We start from the raw sequence: 21157 nt of genomic DNA on the forward strand, positions 1-21157 counted from the left end.
TTAACATTTTTTTAAAAAAAGTATATGGAAAATATTCTCTGTCAAAAAAAATTACTCATTTTCTATGTTAAACTTAAGTGATTTGATACAGATTTTTCTTGGACTGCACCAAAAGGGTACGACAATATCTAGCCATCAGTTTGTTACTGAATCACTAAAAAGGCTTTTATTATTTAAACAAAATGCTCAAATTTTCTTGGTAATTGAAATGTATGTGTGTAAACTAATAAATTAAATACTTCTCAAAAACAATTACTTGTTAATTTTCTCAGAGTTTTTGGCACTTTAACTGAAGGTCTAAACCTCTTCTGAAACCCTGAGCTTAAATAATATTTTTGCCATCAATTCCCACAAATGAAACACTTGTACATGCCATTGTATAATTTTGGCTATTCAATTCACCAACTGCATCTCTCCCTCTCTTGCAAGGTCTTTTGCGTTTCAATATTACTTGAAGAAAAATCAGTAAAGCTAAATCTCAAGGCAAATTTTGAAAATAAATTCTATCATCTGTGTTTTCTTGATGGATAATGCAGACTTTTTGTCTATGACCATGTGAAAGCAGGAAGGAGGTGAGAAGGACAGATAAACAAAGCAATAGAAAATCAAAGATCATTCAAAAAAAATTACTACTTGACAATTATTGGGAATCTCATGTAGAGGTTAAAATATGCTCAGACTCATGATCGTTAAATGTTCAAGTTCCTGACGGTAGCTATAGAGTTTAAATTCCATTAATTCCTAATGATGACTATACACCATTAAATTGTGCAAAATCTTTTCTGATTTAATAAAAGCCACTCCTTACATTTTATAACCTCAGATCCAAATGGTTATCTCTGATTCCTTTTGAAATGGCTCAGCAGAGTTGTGCTATTACTATTATGTTCAAGCAGAAAGAATAATCCATCAACCCAAGCCCCAAATTCAGCTATGGCAAAGCAGTTCATTCTCACCTCAACTGACCTTACAAAGTAATAGATGGCCATGGACTGGTGTGTAAATTGAAAGAGCTGCCACAAACTATACACACAGAATCTCATAAACCTGCAGGTTTCCCTCCAAGTTGTACACCGTAGTATTTTCACAAGAAAGACTGCAGCTGTTCAAGCAACAGCCATCACCATCTTCAAGGGGATATAGGGGGGCTTTGTTTATGCACTACATGATTTTATAAGCCTCCACAAGATCATCTTTCAGCCTGCTTCATGCTTCAGTCTATCCAGCTTCTCCCGATAACTTAAAGCATCCAGTCCCAGCAAAATTCTGGTGATTTTGCTCTTCAGCCCTTGCAGTTTATTGATAGCTTTCCTGTAGTTGGACAATCAGAAATGCACACAGTACTTTGTGTGGTCTCACCAACATCTTGTGCCGATGAATCATGTGGTCCCAACTTTTGAACTATGTACCCTGTCCAATGAAGATCTGCATGCCAAACACCTTCACTTTGTCGACCCAATTTGCCGCTTTCAAAGAACAATCAATGCACCTGTGCCTCTAGGTCTTTCAGTTCTACCAAACTCTCCAGGGACCTGCCATTCATTGTACAAGTTCTGCCCTGGTTTGACTTACCAAATTGTAACGCCTGACTTGTCAAGAGTTAAATTCTGTTTGCTATACCTAGGATGACTGATTTAGATCTTCTTGTAAACTTGGATAGCCTTCTTCACTGTCCACTACACCAAAATGTGTATCATCCACAAATTTACTAACCATGTTAACATTGTCATCTATATTAACTATCTGGATAACAAACAACAGTGGACCCAATACAGACCCCTGCAGCTCATCAGGTCTGGTTACAGACCTCCAATCAGAAAAAAAAATCCTTCCTTTACTCTCCTCTTCCACTAAGCCAGTTTTGAATCTAATAGGGCAGTTCACCTTGGATCCCGTATGATTTAACCTTCCAGATTAACTTTCTGTTAAAGGACCTTGCAAAAGTTCATAAATTCACTGCCTCAAAACACTCCAAAAGACTCATGAGACACAATCTGTCATGCATGTATTCATGCTGATTCCTTCAACCAATCCCTCACAATCCAAATGCTGGTAGATACTGTCCCTCCCCTCCAGCAATTTACCCACCACTGATGTCAAATTCATTAGCTGCAGTTGCCTGGTTTGTCCTTGCCGTCCTTTTTAAATAATATCTCCTCCATGATTTCAATATGTTCCAAGATGTTGCCACTCATTCCACAATTCTTTGACTTTCCATGATCCACTGCAAGTATCACCTATCTCCTATGGCTCCACATAAAGACAGCCCTGTTGATTTTCATGGGACTAATTCTCTCCCCAGTCACCCTTTTACTCTTAACATACCAATGGAATCTCTTGAAATTTTCCTTCATTCTACCTGCCAGCTCCATCTCATGGCTTCTTTTTTTCCCTTCTGATTTCCATCTTAAGCATATGCCAACATTCTTTATTCATTTAATCGGGACCACATAAATCTGATGTATGCCTCTTTTTTTTCCTGATCAGAAACTCAATATCCCTCATCAACCAGCCTTGCCTTTTATCACAACAGAAAAATGCCATTCCTGAACTCTTGCTATCTCACCTTTAAAAATATTCCACTTTCCAGCCTTCCCCTCTCTAGTTATGTATTGATTGAGGAAGCTCTCTTGGACTCACTCAAATTCCATCCTGTCTAAGCCCTTTGTACTGTGGGTGCTCCAGTCAACCTCTGGATGCTAAATTTCTCAGTAATACAAATCTATTATTCTTAAAGCTATCTGCAATTTCCCCTCACACATCTGTTCTTCCAATTCCTGTTGACAATTTGAGGGCATAAACAGCCCCAAATAATAATTTGTCTTGTTTCTTAATTCTACCCTTCATCTCCTCTTACAACAATTCTGCTGCCGAATTGATTTTCTCTGCAAGATTGAATCTCTGTAATTGTAGGATAATATGCCATTACACAAGAATATCTAGTTCCATCAACACAGCTTTCAGTCAATTTACTAGAACAGTTTTTATTCATTAAAAATGATGTCAACATGGCAGATTGGCTATTATCCAAATTATTTCTCATCCAAGATATTTTTGCAGCGTGGATCTAAACACAATAAATATCCAGTTATTTAGAAAAGTCAGAAAAAAATTTAAAGTTTTCAATAATTGTATTCAGCAATAATAATAGCAAATTAAGCTTGGTTTTGTGAAATCATTTGTGTATGTCATAAATCTGACCACCTAATTTATAAAACAATTGAAAATAGGTTGGTGCAAGGCACCATCTTGAGGAATTACTGTCACAACTAGGACTAAGATACAGAAAGGACTGAGATCATTAGCTTTAACCACAGCTCTCTGTCCTGGTGCTTGTTGCAATTCTACCCTAATTATATATTCAAATAAACTGATGCACCTGCAAAAGTATTTAATAAATCAAATGGGACAAGATGATCAGTTGACTGACACTGTTCCCATCAGACACAAAATAAACATGAATATAGAGAAAGTGATTGAAACACAAAAAATGAGTTTGCATTCAATGCCCTTTCTGCTTGTGCTGAGGGAAAATTCAAACTGAAGCAGACGATATGCATTAGGAAATTTCCAGTTGCGTTGCTTTACCTCTTTCTTTAGCCAGTCATTTTCTTTTACTTCTTGTCGACTGTGCCTTCCCATATAACTTGTAGCTTTCTATGGTGGGGAGAAAAGATTATTTAAAAATATCATATAAATAGTATGGATGGATATATCACAACTGTTTTGAACAAATAGCCACTGGAAAAACAAGACTGCATCAATAAGAGATCCTATTAAATTGGCATGTGAATGATTCATGTTTAAAGTTGGATCAGGTCGTTCACACTGTACCAAGAAAAGCCAGGTCAGAACGAGCTTTCACATAGCAATCCTGTATCCCAGATCGGAAGGACACGGTATCTGCAGCATTACAGTGTCGAAGTCCCGTGTGATGTATAACGCCTGTGCCAGGCAATGACAGCTTTCAGTACACAATTATAGTGAGCAATTTTGAGATGTGTATGCTAGCCATGCACATTGATGGCACATTTCAAATGCAAATATAGTTCAGTTTCTAAATGTATACTGACTGTTGCAATCTCCTTGATGCAGTTTCAAGCATGAATGTATTGCTGGAAGGTCACAAGCATTAAACATGATCAATGCATCACTGACATGGACCTGGGAAAGTGGATAAGCCTTTGATACTATTTACCTTGCCGAGCATTACTGGGATGAAATTGACCCTCCCCATCCTGCATTTGTTGCACTCATACAGGTAAATGAAACGGTTAAAAGGTGGGTAAATCCCATTTTTTAAGGGCAGTGTAAAAGGGCCGTGAAAACAACAGGGGTGGTTTGTATTGGATCATAGCAGGAAAATTCAAAAGGAATTAGGAGAACAAGGTGGACCCCTAAGCCCACCACACGTCTGGGGGGGCAGAGCAAGCCTCGAGCCCACCACACGTCTGGGGGGGCAGAGCAAGCCTCGAGCCCACCACACGTCTGGTGGGGCAGAGCAAGCCTCGAGCCCACCACACGTCTGGTGGGGCAGAGCAAGCCTCGAGCCCACCACACGTCTGGTGGGGCAGAGCAAGCCTCGAGCCCACCACACGTCTGGTGGGGCAGAGCAAGCCTCGAGCCCACCACACGTCTGGTGGGGCAGAGCAAGCCTCGAGCCCACCACACGTCTGGTGGGGCAGAGCAAGCCTCGAGCCCACCACACGTCTGGTGGGGCAGAGCAAGCCTCGAGCCCACCACACGTCTGGTGGGGCAGAGCAAGCCTCGAGCCCACCACACGTCTGGTGGGGCAGAGCAAGCCTCGAGCCCACCACACGTCTGGTGGGGCAGAGCAAGCCTCGAGCCCACCACACGTCTGGTGGGGCAGAGCAAGCCTCGAGCCCACCACACGTCTGGTGGGGCAGAGCAAGCCTCGAGCCCACCACACGTCTGGTGGGGCAGAGCAAGCCTCGAGCCCACCACACGTCTGGTGGGGCAGAGCAAGCCTCGAGCCCACCACACGTCTGGTGGGGCAGAGCAAGCCTCGAGCCCACCACACGTCTGGTGGGGCAGAGCAAGCCTCGAGCCCACCACACGTCTGGTGGGGCAGAGCAAGCCTCGAGCCCACCACACGTCTGGTGGGGCAGAGCAAGCCTCGAGCCCACCACACGTCTGGTGGGGCAGAGCAAGCCTCGAGCCCACCACACGTCTGGTGGGGCAGAGCAAGCCTCGAGCCCACCACACGTCTGGTGGGGCAGAGCAAGCCTCGAGCCCACCACACGTCTGGGGGGGCAGAGCAAGCCTCGAGCCCACCACACGTCTGGTGGGGCAGAGCAAGCCTCGAGCCCACCACACGTCTGGGGGGGCAGAGCAAGCCTCGAGCCCACCACACGTCTGGTGGGGCAGAGCAAGCCTCGAGCCCACCACACGTCTGGTGGGGCAGAGCAAGCCTCGAGCCCACCACACGTCTGGGGGGGCAGAGCAAGCCTCGAGCCCACCACACGTCTGGGGGGGCAGAGCAAGCCTCGAGCCCACCACACGTCTGGTGGGGCAGAGCAAGCCTCGAGCCCACCACACGTCTGGTGGGGCAGAGCAAGCCTCGAGCCCACCACACGTCTGGTGGGGCAGAGCAAGCCTCGAGCCCACCACACGTCTGGTGGGGCAGAGCAAGCCTCGAGCCCACCACACGTCTGGTGGGGCAGAGCAAGCCTCGAGCCCACCACACGTCTGGTGGGGCAGAGCAAGCCTCGAGCCCACCACACGTCTGGTGGGGCAGAGCAAGCCTCGAGCCCACCACACGTCTGGTGGGGCAGAGCAAGCCTCGAGCCCACCACACGTCTGAGGGGGAAGAGCAAGCCTCGAGCCCACCACACGTCTGGGGGGGGCAGAGCAAGCCTCGAGCCCACCACACGTCTGGGGGGGGCAGAGCAAGCCTCGAGCCCACCACACGTCTGGGGGGGCAGAGCAAGCCTCGAGCCCACCACACGTCTGGGGGGGCAGAGCAAGCCTCGAGCCCACCACACGTCTGGGGGGGCAGAGCAAGCCTCGAGCACAGCACGCTTTTTTAAAACAAAAGTTTAGACATACAGCAGAGTATTTTAGCTCATGAGTCCTTGCCACCCAATTAACCTACACCCCTGTAGGTTTCAAACAGTAGGAGAAAACTGGAACCCTAAGGGAAAACTGACAAGAGACAGAATTTGTCATGAACAAGTCACAAAATTCAGTGTTTTGCAGCAGCATCATAATGTAAACATTCATATTACAGTATAAACCATCTTAAAACAATAACTATTTAAAAAAAACTACACGAAAAGTAAGGCAGTGTCTTTGGTTCATTATTCCGAAATCTGATGGCAGCAGGGAAGAAACTGTCTTGTGCCGCTGAGTCCTCATCTTCAAGCTCCTGTACCTTTCTCCCGATGGTAGCAGAATGACGAGGGCATGGCCTGGGTGGTGGGGGTCTTTGAGGATAGAGGATAGAGAGAGCTGTATTGATGACTGGCCCCGCCTCCCAGCTCCACCCCCATTTAACCATATTTAACCCTAGTTTCCCACCTAAACCCAGAAACCCTCCCCATTGTTGAAAGCTAATAAAAGTGATTGTTCTCCCTCCAGTTGAGTGAGAGCTTTTATCTATGCTACAATTTTAATAGCTTTTAAATCAAGGATGGAGGTGTTACTCAAGCCCAGTATGCTGCTAATAGACCGCCAGTCCCCCAACACGGCTGAGGAATTCGCATATTGGCTAGACTGTTTCCAGGCCTACCTGAACGCGACCAGGAATGTCTTCCACACAGACAAACTCTGGAGGTCGGCACTCATCTCCAAGGTAGGAACGAAGGGATACGCAGTCATCAGAGACCGCCAGATGTACGAAGCCACCATCGAGGCACTGAAGGCTCTCTACATGAAGTCCCTGAACAAGGTCCTAGTGAGGCACTGGCTTGCTCTACATCGCCAACGGCCTGGAGAGTCAATCGACAACTACCTGCTAAAACTGTGGATGCTTGCTAAGAAGTGCAGGTATGAAGTGGCTTCGGGTCACGTCCAGGAAGACGAGCAGATCCAGAACATTCTGGTCGCAGGAGTCTGCTCAACATACATGAGGCAGCAACTACTCAATTTGGGAAAGAAGAACCTCACTAGTCATGTCAAGCTGGCCAAATTACTGGAACAGGCCAGACTCAAAAACAACGATCTCGAAGCCAGCGAACTTGTGCTTTCAGGTGAGCACCTCCAAGGACCAAGTGCTCCCGCAACGGATGCCCTGCTCTATCAGCTGCCACTTCCCATGCCAGGGAGTGCTTTTTCTGAGGAAGAGGTCAGCACCCCTGAGCCCACTGCCCTGCTAAAGACTCGGCGTGCTCCAGCTATGGAAAGAAGGGACATTGGGCGAGGGTCTGCTGCGCAAAGGGAGGTCCGGGAAAGTCCATGGCCTGCACCACTCCTGGATCCGAGCCATCTGCTCCGAACTCGCCCGTGATCATCTGATCAATTTTGTAAATTTCGTGTGTATATTTTGGATGAATTGTGTGCTCTGGTACTGTTGGGTCTGGATTTCCTGTGTCACCTTAAAATTGTGGCCTTGGAGTTTTCTGGTCCCCTCCCCCCTGGTAACAGTTCAGAATGGAGGACCCTGAAAATCAGGACTCACTTGCAGTCTCTCCACGCTGAACATCGACCCTCCCCCTCTATTCCCAAACCAGTCTGTCGACTGTAAGTCCTTCGCCACCAAGAGTGGGAGGTACAGCGCGGCAGTCAGGGACTCCATAAAGACAGAGACCCAGCGCCTGCTGGAGGAGGGGATCATCGAGCCCAGCATCAGCCCATGGAGAGTGCGTGGTGGTTGTAAAGAGGGAAAACAAGTCCAGGCTAGTAATTGACTATAGCCAAACTATTAACCGATACACTCCTGGACACACCCCCTCCCTTGCATATTGGATAAGGTGAATGATATCGCACAGCATCGGGTCTATTCGACCTGAAAGCTGCCTGTCACCAGCTGCCAATCCATTCCGAGGGCCATCCGTACATGGAATTTGAGGCTAACAGTCAACTCTATCAGTTCCGGTGGGTCCCTTTTGGCATTACCAACAGGGTGTCTATCTTCCAGTGGCAGATGGACAGAATGGGTTGAAGGCTACCTTCCCCTACATCGATAATATCATAATCTGTGGCCACACCACGGAAGGACATGACGCCAATCTCCAGAACTTTCTCCATGTGGTGAGAGTCCTGAATCTCACATAATTCCAACAACTGTGTATTCAGGACTACATGATTGGTTATCCTTGGCTATGTGGTGCAGAATGGCACCATTGGCCACGATCCCAATAGGATGCACCCCCCTGTTAGAGCTCCCCCTCCCTGGGACCACCAAAGCTTTGAGGAGATGCCTGGGGTTTTACTTATATTATGCCCAGTGGATCCCTCCCTCAATATGCTACTCTTAAAGGCCACTACTTTCCCCGTCATGGCTGAAGCCCAGACAGCTTTCAATTACCTCCAAAGTCACATTATGAAAACCACCATGCACATGGTGGACGAGAATGTACTTTTCCAAGTGGAAAGTGATGCTTCGGACGTAGCCATGGTCGCTACCCTCAATCAGGCAGGCAGGACTGTCACCTTTTCACGAACGTTACAAGGCCATGAGCTCTGCATTAGTGGAAAAGGAGGCTCAGGCCATTGTAGAAGCTGTAAGGCACTGGAGGCACAACCTGGCTGGGAGAGGATTGACACTCCTCACGGAGTGGCTCTCTGTCACATTCGTGTTCAGCAATGTCAAGAGAGGAAAAAAAAAATCAAGAATGACAAAATTGCTAGGTTGAGGATCGAACTCTCCAACTACAATTATGACATTGCGTATCGGCCAGGAGCCATTAATGACCCTCCAGATGCCTTGTCCAGGGGATGCTGTGACTCTGCACACACCGGCCAGCTGTGGATCATACATATCTGCACCAGGGGTGACCCACATGGCTCATTTTGTCAAATCCCACAATTTGCCTTACTTGGTAGAAGAAGTCAGGGAGATGATCAGGTCATGCTAGATCTGCATTGAGTGCAAGCCACACTTTTATCGCCCTGCAAAAGTGCACGTGATCAAGTCATACAGGCCCTTCGAACAGCTCAGCATTGATTTTAAGGGACCTCTCCCATCCACGAACAGGAACACTTTCTTCCTCTCTGTCATTGACAAGTATTCCCACTTCCCGTTCGTCATCCCATGCTCAGACACATCCGCCTCGTCAGTTATGAAGGCCCGAGACTCCATTTTCACCATGTTCGGGTATCCCAGTTTATTCATAGCAACTGGAGCTCAGCCTTCTTGAGTGATAAGCGACGCCAGTACCTGTTGGTGAGGGGCATCGCGTCCAGCAGGACTACCAGCTACAACTCCAGGGGGTACAGGCAGGTTGAAAAAGAGAACGCCATGATCTGGAAGGCTATCAAACTTGCCCTGAAGCAAAAAGGCCTTCCAGACTCATGCTGGCTGGATGTCCTCCCCATCGTGCTCCACTCCATTTGGTTGCTACTCTGTACTGCGACCAATGCTACTCCTCACAAGCTACTGTTCACTTTCGACAGAAGGTCAGCCTTGGGGACTACACTCCCAGCCTGGTTCACTAGTCCTGGTCCGATCCTTCTTAAGAAGAAGGATGTGAAACTGCTTCATGCCAATCCCATGTACGCATACGTGGAGTACCCGGATGGTAGGGCGGACACCGTCTCCCTCAGAGACTTGGCACCCATCAGAAGAGAGTTGCCTATGGTGCCCCACGAGCTACCAAGCTCTTTCTCTCCACCCCCACTAAGGGCCTCAGGGTATCCAGTTCAGGAGGAGAGTGAACCCCCCTCCATCATCAAGCCAGAGTCCCAGCCCTCTACTCCTCCATCACAGGGGGACCAGGAGACCCAAGATGCCCAAGCCCTTAGGTGTTAAGGTGCTGCACCTGGATTCCAGACCCCCAGACTACCTAAATTTATAAATAGTGTATGTATTGTATTTTTTTTTTCTGTCTTCTGCCACCTTCTGATCCCATGTTCTCTTCATCCACAGACCCTTAATTCTGCAGGAAGGGGGTGAATGCAGTGAACTGGGATTCACTGGGAGAGTGCTGTATTGATAACTGGCCCTACCTCCCAGCTCCACCCCCCGTTTACCCATATATAACCCTGATATCCCACCTAAACCCAGAACCCTTCTGAAGCCTAGTTGTGAACTTTATCTGTTGTTGAAAGCTAATAAAAGCGTTTGTTCTCCCTCTAGTTGTGTGAGAGCTTTTATCTATGCTACTGGCTGCTTTTTTTAATAACACCACCTCATATAGTTGTCCTCAATAGAGAGAAGGCTGGTGCCTAACATGTCACAGGCCAAGTTAACAATCCTCTGGAGCTTTTTCTTGTCCTGAAATTTGGCACCTTCATACAAGATAGTGATAGAACCAGCCAGAATGCTTTTCACGGTACACCTGTAGAAGTTTGAGAGTCTTCAATGGGGAGAACGTACAAACTCCTTACAGACAACGTGGGATTCGAACCCCTGTTCTGATCACTGGTGCTGTAAAGGCTTTGCGCTAACTGCTATGCGGACTGTGCTGCGTGATGGGGCAGAGGAAGGGGGAGCTTGTGTACTTTTTGGTTTTACAGGAAGGACTTCAAACTATTTTTTTTAAAAAAAGAACTTTCTTGGAGTGAGAGGCTGCCTGGCCTGGTGAAAATTTGATACTTAATGGGGTCCTTCTACAGACACTGGGCCTTCAATGTAGGAATCTTAATGTGGGTTTTATACTTTTGTTGCATGCCTGGGTTGGGGAAAAAAGGAGCCCAACAAACTAACAGTAGGACCAGAGCCTTTAATGGTCCTATTTAAGACCAATTATGATGGAAATGTCTTAAGTTTTAATCTCATTCTCACACTTGATCTTTATGTTAAAATACATGTTAAAAAAGTAAAGTTGCTAAATCAGTATGAAAAGAGTATTCTTAGCAGAAAGGATATTAGTAACAGGACAAAGTTAGGGCATAGAAGTTTTGTTAGACTTTCATTACAGTTAGGATCACTTACCGATTTTATTAAAGGAGTTGAAGATTTAATTCTCATTTTCACATGATTTCAAGCAATTTTTATGTTTGTAAACTTGTTATATGCCACAAAGCAAAAGTAATTTATAATATTAATGCCAGATTCCTGACTATATAACATTATGATTAAAAATTGAGTTCAAAGCACTTCTGAATGATGACATTCTTTCAGAGATATTTGGATTATTTCCAATATCCAGGTGACAGGCATAATTAATATTCCAGTTCAAGATCAGATAACATCACGGCAGCAATTTGGATTTTGAGTGTTCTGCACATATTCAATATTACTATTAAATTTTAGAAATCAAACTTCTGTTGCATGATAATTGCGATTTTCAGAGGTGAAATAAAAAAATTATAAATAAAACATTTCATTCACCTGTGTAGCAATTGCTTTTTTTTCATCCATTTGCTCTATTGATAATTTATCAGTTTCTTCTTTTACCTTTTCCAAAGCTCGATGAAAGTGATCTTTTAAAGCAGATAAAAAATAAAAATGAAAAATAATCGCTGCCTTCATGACATTAGAATCACAGTGTTAAATCAGACAGCTCAAACAGAATCCATATTCAATCTCTTTATGAACTAAATTGGCAAAATGTCAATTTGGGTAACAAGTACTGCAATTAGCTTTTCTACTATTGATGAATCATAGATGTCAATTAACATCCCCCATTTATCACTCCAACACATGAAAAATAATATGCTGTTTGGATTGCTTGGGATAACTCCTACTTATGATACTGCATATTATCTAAAGATAAATCTTCAAGAATAAAATGACAAAATGAAAACTTAAATTTTAAATTAAATTTAGACATACAGCACACTCACAGACCATTTAAGACCATGAGTCCATTCTGCCCAATTTACACCCAATTAACCTACACCCCCAGTATGTTTTGAATGGTGGAAGGAAAATGGAGCCCCCATGCCATAAGTGTTCTGTGTTAGTTAGTAAGGGATTGCTTAAGGTGGTCTGTGAGTGGAAAGAAAAAGTTTGAAAACCACTGTTTTAATCAGACATAATTGTCTCATTTATTGACACGGTTTCACAAGACCAAAGGAAATGAGCCAATGACAAATTTTCTCAAGCAAAATGCATTTGGTTAACAATTGGGTCTACAGCAGACTTCACTCACATACCATCTTAAGCAATCCCTGACCAATCACAGAGGACTGATGGCATAGGGATTGCTTAAGGTGAAATCGAGTTTAGGGGGGCAGTATGAAAACCACTGGTCTACATCTTTGTAAATACAAAATAACTGTTAATCTGACATATTTAGGACTTGGTGGTGCCAGGCAAGAACATTTCTAGTCAGTCATTCTCAACAGAGGACATGCATCCCCTCCTGGGGGCCACAGAACATTAAATTGGGGGTAAAGCAAGGATTGAAATGCTAATTATTTTTTATGTTATCTGTGGGAGAGAAGTATGGAAGAAATCAACTTAATTTATTTCATGGTTTAACAGGAATGAGGGTGAAACACAAAAGCTACAAAAACACACAGAAATGGATCCTGTCTTAGATAAGTCAACAGAGAAAATAACTAAACCAAAGGTAGCAAGGACTACCATTGACTGTGTGAAGGAGCTGAATTTGATAGTTGCCGTCATTTAAGAGAAGGTTGGATGTGTACATGGAGATGAGGGGGTTGGAGGGTTATGGGTGGAGAGCGGGAGGGTTGAGCTAGTGGAGTTGTTCTAGTGAACCAGTGCAGACTCGAAGGGCTGACATAGCCTGTTTCCGCTCTGTAAACAGTTATATGGTTATATGGTTGTATGGAGGCAGAAACATCCAAGGGAGAGGGACTATTCCTTCTACTCAAAACAACATGATTTCTACTCTAGAATAGATTTTTTTCCTGGCTTCAGCCCATGTCGAGGATAGGATCATGGAGGCTGAGTACGCAGTAAGACTTCTCTCAGACCACTCACTCCTGATACTAACAATAGAAATGCCAGAATACAGTATACAGATGACATCTTAATACGTTGATGTTAAAGAAGCCAGAGTTTTATAGTTATATAAGAGTGCTGATAGTTATGTTCTGCGAGACCAACTGTACATCTACTCCAGAAAGAAATCTTTTATGGGATACCCTCAAAGCATATTTGAGAGGTCAAATAATTGGATACACCAAAACAGTAAGAAAGGAATATATGAGGTTGGTGGACAAATTAGAACAGGAAATTACTCGACTAGAAAAGGACTTCCAAAAATTGGGTTCATAGGACCATTACAGGGCTCTAATAAATGAAACATTGAAATACAATATGCTTCAATGTATAGTATTGTAAAGGCCATAATGCTGTCAAAACAAAAATATTATGAATTGGGAGAGAGAGCCCACAAAGTCTTCTCTTGGCAATGGAGGACAAAACAAGTCTCAAGGACGATCAATGCAATACAAACTGGAAATGGCAGGATCTCTGATAAGCCAAAAGAGATTAATGTGACCTTCAGGGAATTCTATGAGGGTTTATATAAATCAGAATTGACAGGGGAGTCTGATAAAGCCAGCGAGTTTCTGTCCAAATTAGAGTTACCAAATTTAGACCTAGAAGAACAGGAAGGGCTAGATCTTCCCTTCACTGAAGAAGGGATAGGAAAAGCATTGAATTTGCTGCAGTCCAACAAGTCTCCAGGTGAGGATGGATTTCCACCTGAGTTTTAAGGAATTTATGGATTCAAGACCTTCCCAGAATCTTTTTCAACAGCAATCATTATGATGATCCTTAAAAAAGACAAAGATCTGCTAATCCCATTTCACTACTTAATAAAGATAAGATACTTGCCAAAGTCCTGGCAAATAGATCGACGAAACATTTGCCAAAGCTAATAAATAAAGACCAAGCGGGCTTTGTACAAAAAAGACAGGCAGCTGATAACATTGGGAGGCTGTTGAGTATAATGCATCTGACACAAACCAGAAATGAGAGGGGTTTAGCTGTGGCCCTGGATGCAGAAAAGGCATTTGACAGATTGGAGTAGGATTTTAAATTGGATACTATGCACCCAAGGCTAAAGGTGTGACCAATAGACAAATTTCTCCAGCTTTTCCACTAACTAGGTCAAATAGACAAAGGTGCCTGCTATCTCCAGCTTTCATACTAGCCATGGAGCCACTAGCAGAAGCCATTTGCTAGGATCCAGAACATCAAGGGTTTTAGAATATGCTAGGAAGAATACAAAAGAAATTTATTTGCCAATAATGTACTGATATATCTGACAGACCCAACAAACTCGTCCAAGCTGCGGTCTACTCTGGAGGACTATGGGGAGATCTCTGGGTATAAGGTCAATTGCGGAAAGAGCAAAATCATGCCGTTTACTAAGGGGGATTATAGTCAATATCAAGAAAATAGTCATTTAAAGTTGCCACAAAATGGGATCAAATATCTTGGAGTCAGAATAAACAATAACTTGAATAATTTATATAAGCTAAATTATACCTGCCTTGCTTGGGAGAATTGAGAAGGACCTAAATAGGTGGATGTCCCTGCCCATAATGTTAGTGGGCAGGGTCCATGGTGTTAAAATGTATGTGTTGCTGAGACTTCAGTACCTCTTCCAGCACTGCGTGTGGCATTGCCCCAGGGATTCTTCCAAAATTTGCTTTCACGAATAAGGACATTTCTATGGAAATGAAAAGGTAGCCAGAGTCTCTATGGAAAAATTGACCTGGGATTACAGTCTGGGCAGACTATGAATGCCAGACTTCAAGAAATATTATTGGGCAGCCCAGTTGAGATACACTGCCTCACTCATCAAGGAGGAAGGTGTACCATCCTGGGCATAAATTTACCTGCAAGTGGTAGGTGAGAAGGTGGCAGAAGACTTTATTTATAAATGGGATGCTAAATCGTTATCTGGGAAAACAGGCAGCCCTATCCTAAAACAAATAATTTCCAACTCCAAATAGATTAATACCATTGACAGTGGGTAACAAGATCCTGGTCACCTGGCATCATGTGTGTAGAGGACTTTTACGAATGGGGTGGCTAATGTCATTTGAATAACTTAAGAATAAGTATGATTTATCAAATAAGGTGTTCCACTGCTATCTTCAGAAAATACCTTTTCTACAGGACTAATTAGGTCCATCTATGGCCCTAGCAGCATGCAGTGACATAGCATGCAGTGATTCGAAGGAGAAACACATTGAAGTTCATCTCGGCAATGGATTTATTGCTCCAAGCAGAATGACCAAAACCAGGCCTTCACAAATTAAGGCAGAGGTGGGAGTCAGATTTAGGAATAATGATTGATGAGCGGTGCTGATCCAACCTGTGTTGGACCAGCATGACTGTAATTATTAATGTGCGGTACAAGCTGGTACAATACAACTTCCTACACTAGCTATACCTGACACTGAAAAAAATTGAATAGATCCAAATCAGAATTATCAGACCAATGCTTCAGATGTGGCATTGTGACAAGAACCTTTGTGCATGCAACTTGGACATGTACCAAGGTGAGATTCTTCAGGATGGAACTGAGACAAACCCTGGAAAAAGAAAAAAAAAAAAAATCACAGGTAAAGAATTCCCACAGGACCCAGAGCTATTCCTGTTGGGAAATGTAATGGACACAAGACTTGCAAAGAACCTGTCCAAATTTTAAATCCAATTTCTAATGATCACACTGGCAGTGGACAGGAAATGCATAGTGGTTACCTAGAAGTCAGACTCCTACCTGAGCATATCACACTGGAACGCAGAAATGCAAAGCTGCGCTCCCCCTGGAGAAAATTACTTACAACTTGAGGAAGAAGTACAGCACTTTCTTGAAAAATTGGCAACCATACCAAAATTCCATAGGAGCACAATTTATATTATTGACCATTGTGCCTCGCCATCCTACCTTCCCCTTCTATCCTTCAATTGGTGGGGGAATCCCATCCCAATCAGGAAAAGGAAAACCTTTGTTGTGAATGTCCTGGATGTGTGTGACTGTGGTTAGTTGTGTTAAATGTGGAGGGTGTAAGAAGAGGTGGGGTGGGGGGTGGGGAAGAAGGGGACAGAAAAAGCCTGAACTTTACAGAAAATCTTGCATAGAATTGATATTGTAAATTGTAATCAATATTGACATCATCAATATTAGCATTGATAATTTTGATAAATGTTTGAGTTTAAGTTTGGAAAATCATCAATAAAATTGTCAAAAAAGAAAGGGCGACAAACACACTAGGGAAGTTTCAAATGAAAGTGGTTAACAGAATCCGATGAATTTTAAGGAAGCGCAGGAACCAGGCATGAGGTAGTGGAGATGGAGTACTGAAAACATTACCCAGTGAACCAACTGTCAAAAATCAGAATTTCTGAATAGCTTCATTGTGGATTATCAAAGTTTTAATGTTGATAAGTCATTTGGACTCAGCTGAAATACATCTCAAACTATCAAAAGATGGAAGGAAGTACATTATGGAGGTTCTGATCATCAATTTCATTCCCCACTTGCTTAGGAAAGGTGTCAGAGATTAGAAGCTTGTATTGTTCCACTGCTTGAAAAAGGAGGAAATTAGAGACCATAATGATTAAATTATTACCTTCTATCTCAGTGAAACTTCTGGCCATCTCAAGGAGCTCATCTTCCCGAATCTTAATGATTTTGCCATGTTCAAAGCTTCCAACATTTTTGTACTCTTGCCAATACTCTTTTACTTCTGTCATCTTCAGGATATCTTGCTCCACACTGGATATGTAGGTCAGTAACTCTATTCAAAACAAAAAAAATTCACACATTGATAAGATGTTTAAAAGTGTTCAGAATACAATGTAGAAATTAATGCCTCCCATTCTTTATTTAGGATATCCTGTTCCACATCAAGTCATATATTCCTTGCACTTGTGCACCTACCGAGCCCTGATCCCTCAAAACCTCCTATTCAGACTTATAGCTGGTGACTGCTACGAGATAGGAGACAGTAATTAGGTGCTCCTGATAATTTCTAAATACTCATTTAATCATTCTTAATTTTTAGCCAAAGTGGCTTAAGTTTGCCCCTTTGATATTTAATATCATTCCTTTTGAAATTACATCGACAGAGCTGGGAAAGCTGCAAAGAATGAGAAAGAATAGACAGCTCCATTGTTGAAAACATCACTGAAATGCTGAAGAAATAATCTTGGGAGCTAGTCAAAGAAATCGCTGCTGCCTTGAAGGAATGACACAAGATTAATCAAGTTTTGGAAACAATTAAAGTAATTGAAGAGCATCTGGACACTGTTGAAGGTGATTTGCTGTCAGTTAATTAATATATAGCTAGTTTGGAAAACTGATGGGAAACTATGGCTGCCAGCAATTCCAAGCTAACCTCGAGGGTACTTGACCTGGAGAACAGGAGCAGATGTAATAACCTATGGATTTTAGGTTCAAAAGAAAAAGGCAAACCAACTGATTTCTTCTCTGGCTTGCTTATGGAGGTGTTTGGAGAAGAATTCTTTGGCTCTAAACCAGAGCTCAATAGAGCACATTGATCTCTAGCTGCCAAGCCAGTCTTGGAGCAGCACTCAGGCTCAGTAATCCATTGCTTTCCTTATTATCAAGAAAATTACTAGGTCATTCACAAAGCCTGTCAGAAGAAAAACTGAATTATCAAAGTCAACAAATAAAATTTGTGGAAGATTTCTGCCCCAAAATTATGGAAAAGCAAAAAGAATACAGTGGAGTCTTGACGGAGCTTCATAAAAAAAGGACTGAGACCTACTGACCTGCTTGCTTGAGAATCACCTTGGAAGGGTCAGAAGATTTTTTTAATAAACTTAATGGATGATCACCCCCCCCCCCACCCCCCACTCCCCAAATCTTGGAGGATCCCTCTTTAATTTCAAGTTTAACATGAATTAATAAAATTTATTTTGCTAGCTTTTCTTTAATTGAAGGTTTTTTTCTTTTGAGTGGGTGGGGGAGTTTGATTGTTTTTACCCCTCTTTTTTGCCATTTGAGGGGTTTACTGAATTAATTAAGTGGCTTTATTTTAATTTATCTTATTTTTTTTTTACTCTGGGAGGCTTTTTTGATATTCAGATTCATACAGATTGATGCTCTGGCTAATCAAGAACCCATCAATCTCTGCCTTAAATACACCCAATGACCCAGCCTCCATAACCGCCTGTGGTAACAAATTCCACAGGTTCGCCACCCTCTGGCTGAAGAAATTCCTCCAATTCTCTGTACTAAGTGGCCGCCCTTCAATCCTGACATTGTGTCCTCTCGTCATCGACTCTCTCAGTGATCCAGTGTCCCCACCCACTACCCCAGTGATCCAGTAAATTGTTTTTTCCTATTTTGATTATTCATTTATTAAAGCTGCAATCAATATAATTAATGGAGTTTATTATTCTACCCTGGGAAAGCTGACTTGTGTGATTAGCTTATTACTCAACCATGGGAAAATGCAGTTATTAATGATATAATGTATAAGCGCTTTATCTATTATAGGTTTGGATATTACCACAGCTGTGAATATTTTCTCTAACTTGACATATATTAGGAATGAATCATGAAGCTATGGTAATATATGTGTATATTGTTTATTCTTACTGTTAACATTGTAGACTTTTCTGTTAAGCATTGGCAGTAAATACAATTCTGTTTATGGGTGCTTTGGTTAAAATTTTCTTTTTTCACATATAGAACTTTGAGGGGGAACAATTAATTTTTCTTTTAAATAAATTTGGTGATAGCAAGGAAATGTATTGCTGTCACTTGGAAATCAGATGTTTTATTAACAGAAAAAATGACGTAATTTGAGAGGTAACTATTCCATTTTTTCAAAAAACAGATTTGGAGCCTGTATGCTCGAACATTAGTTTTGAAATTATAAATAATTATTTTGAATCCTCCAGACCAGAGAAGTCTACCCTTAAAAACTAATAATTTTTTTTCTGAAATGTTTTTGGGATCTTTGTGCATTTCCTAAAGCAATCCAAATTAATATATAATCATATTTATTATGTATTTTAGTAATTTAGATTTTTTTTTTTAAATATTGTTAATGTTTTTAGTGGGGTAGAAGGAGTTGGGAGGGAGGGTTTAGTTAGAATTTAGATGGGTTCTTTTTTTTCTTTATATAAATCAACATGTATTTAATCAATAAATTTGTAATAATGTGATATGATTTTTTAATTGATTACATATGTGTCGATCTTAAATAAAATATTTAAAAAATATACTTTTAATATAAAGGAGCTATTTTAAAATTACAGCAGAAGACACTTACAAGAATTTGTGATATGAGATGATTGCCTTGCTATCTGTTTGGCAACTTTCGGAGTGAGGTGGTTTGGGTCGGGAAGGTTGTTTTTCTTTTTTTGGGTTTGGATTTTGCAAGGTTATATTCTGTTCACAATTACATTTTCTGTATTGCAGTATAGTTTCAAGATGGTGGCTCTTGGAATGAGACCACACAGCTAGAGGATTTTGTATATTATTAATTAATATTAATTAAGACAGGATTAGCCCAATGAGAATTATTAATTGGAATGTTAAAGTTATAAAGTTCAATTAAAAGAATTAGGATATTTGCTCATTCATGATGAAGTTAGATATCGTTTTTCTTTGAGAAACCCATATTAAGAACTCTGAGAAACCCATATTAAGAACTCTGATAAAGAGAGGCTTTTATCCAAAAAGGACAACCACTTCACTCATGTTCTGATGCCAAGATTAAAAGAGTTTCTACTTTAATTAATCAAAACATTCCATTTGAATTGCATAATATGTTGTTAAACAAACAAGGTTGCTCTATTGTTCTCACTGGAAAATTATATAATTAAAAAGGTTGCTCTGGATAATGTTTATGACCCAAATACTGATGAACTGGAATGTTTTAAGAGATTGTTTTCAGCTTTACCTGACTTAAATCATTATTCATTGGTATGTGGGGGGGGGGCAGTGGATTTTAATTTTTGTCTTAATACAATTCTAGATCATTCATCATTCCTCTACTAAATCTTAAGTAAATTTGCAACTGTAATTCATTCTTTCTTTTTAAAACAAATTATGGCATCCCAGATGTGCACTGTTCTTAGTCTCTTAGAGCTTATTTTTTTAATAGATATCAATTGATTTAATTGACAAAATCATGTGAATACCAAGGAATAGTGATTTCTAATCATGGTCCTGTCATTTCATCTTTGAATTTTCTTGGTTCCTTTCACAAGGAGGCATTGGTATTTTAATTCTACTTTAATTTCAGACAATGATTTTCTGAATCTTCAGAAAGAGCAAATGAAGTTATTTTTTTACTACAAATGTTTCTTCAACAGCTTTTAGTTTTCTTGTTTAGGATACTATGAAAGCATATCGTAAAAGGCAAATTATGTCTCACACAGCTGGAATAAAAAAGACCAATGCAGAAAGATTAGATTTGGCCAATTAAATTAAACAAATTGATTTACAGTGTGCGCAAGTTAAAAGTCCAGATTTGTATAAAAGGTGAGCTTAATTTAAAACTAGATTTGATCTTCTTTCTACCTGTTCAATTGAACAGCAACTTTTAAGGAGAAGGAGTCAGTTCTCCATTCATGGTGAAAAATCTGTAAAAATTTTGGCGAGTTCATTGAAAGGGTTGGCTGCCAAGAAACAAATTAAAATTAGCATGGAAGATGGTATGGACACAACTGACCAATTTCAAATAAATTATATATCTAGAGAATTTTATTCCAAATTGCATACCTCTGAATCCAATAATAACACTTTAATGTTGGATTTTCAATCATTTCTGTAGATCAAACTGGTTTTATTAAAAATTGCTGTTTTTTTAAAATATCAGTTATTGAATATTCTGTATTTACATACCACTCCTATTCTTGAATGTGTCCTTTTTCTGGATGCAGAGAAAACTTTTGATAGGGTGAAATGGGGTTATTTGTTTGCTACTTTGGCAAAGTTTAATTTTGGGCCTTGTTTTGCTAAATTGATTAAATTATTTAATTTATGTCCTACTGCCTCAATTCTTACTAATTTACAGAGATCAAAACCTTTCAAACTTCGTACTCAGAGTTGTCTTTTAAGGTAATTACTTTTTGATATTAGAGCCCGTAGCAATTGCTCTTCGAGATAGTAGA

The 21157-nt window shown here is 41.6% G+C and overlaps 1 protein-coding gene across 4 annotated transcripts in view; it reads right to left on the reverse strand.

Annotated features, from left to right (window-relative positions):
• The window catches only part of ccdc83 (coiled-coil domain containing 83), a 68618-nt gene that overhangs the window by 25998 nt on the left and 21463 nt on the right, over window positions 1-21157 (reverse strand). For all 4 annotated transcript variants that reach the window (XM_069890955.1, XM_069890957.1, XM_069890954.1 and 1 more), the window contains exons 5-7: window positions 16633-16800; window positions 11456-11547; window positions 3589-3657 (exon numbers count right to left, since the gene is read on the reverse strand). In XM_069890955.1, the coding sequence (XP_069747056.1) occupies window positions 3589-3657; window positions 11456-11547; window positions 16633-16800 (329 nt within the window). The remainder of the gene's footprint in view (window positions 1-3588; window positions 3658-11455; window positions 11548-16632; window positions 16801-21157) is intronic.

The sequence above is a fragment of the Narcine bancroftii genome, chromosome 7, assembly GCF_036971445.1.
Source record: "Narcine bancroftii isolate sNarBan1 chromosome 7, sNarBan1.hap1, whole genome shotgun sequence".
NCBI classification, from domain to species: Eukaryota; Metazoa; Chordata; class Chondrichthyes; order Torpediniformes; family Narcinidae; genus Narcine; species Narcine bancroftii.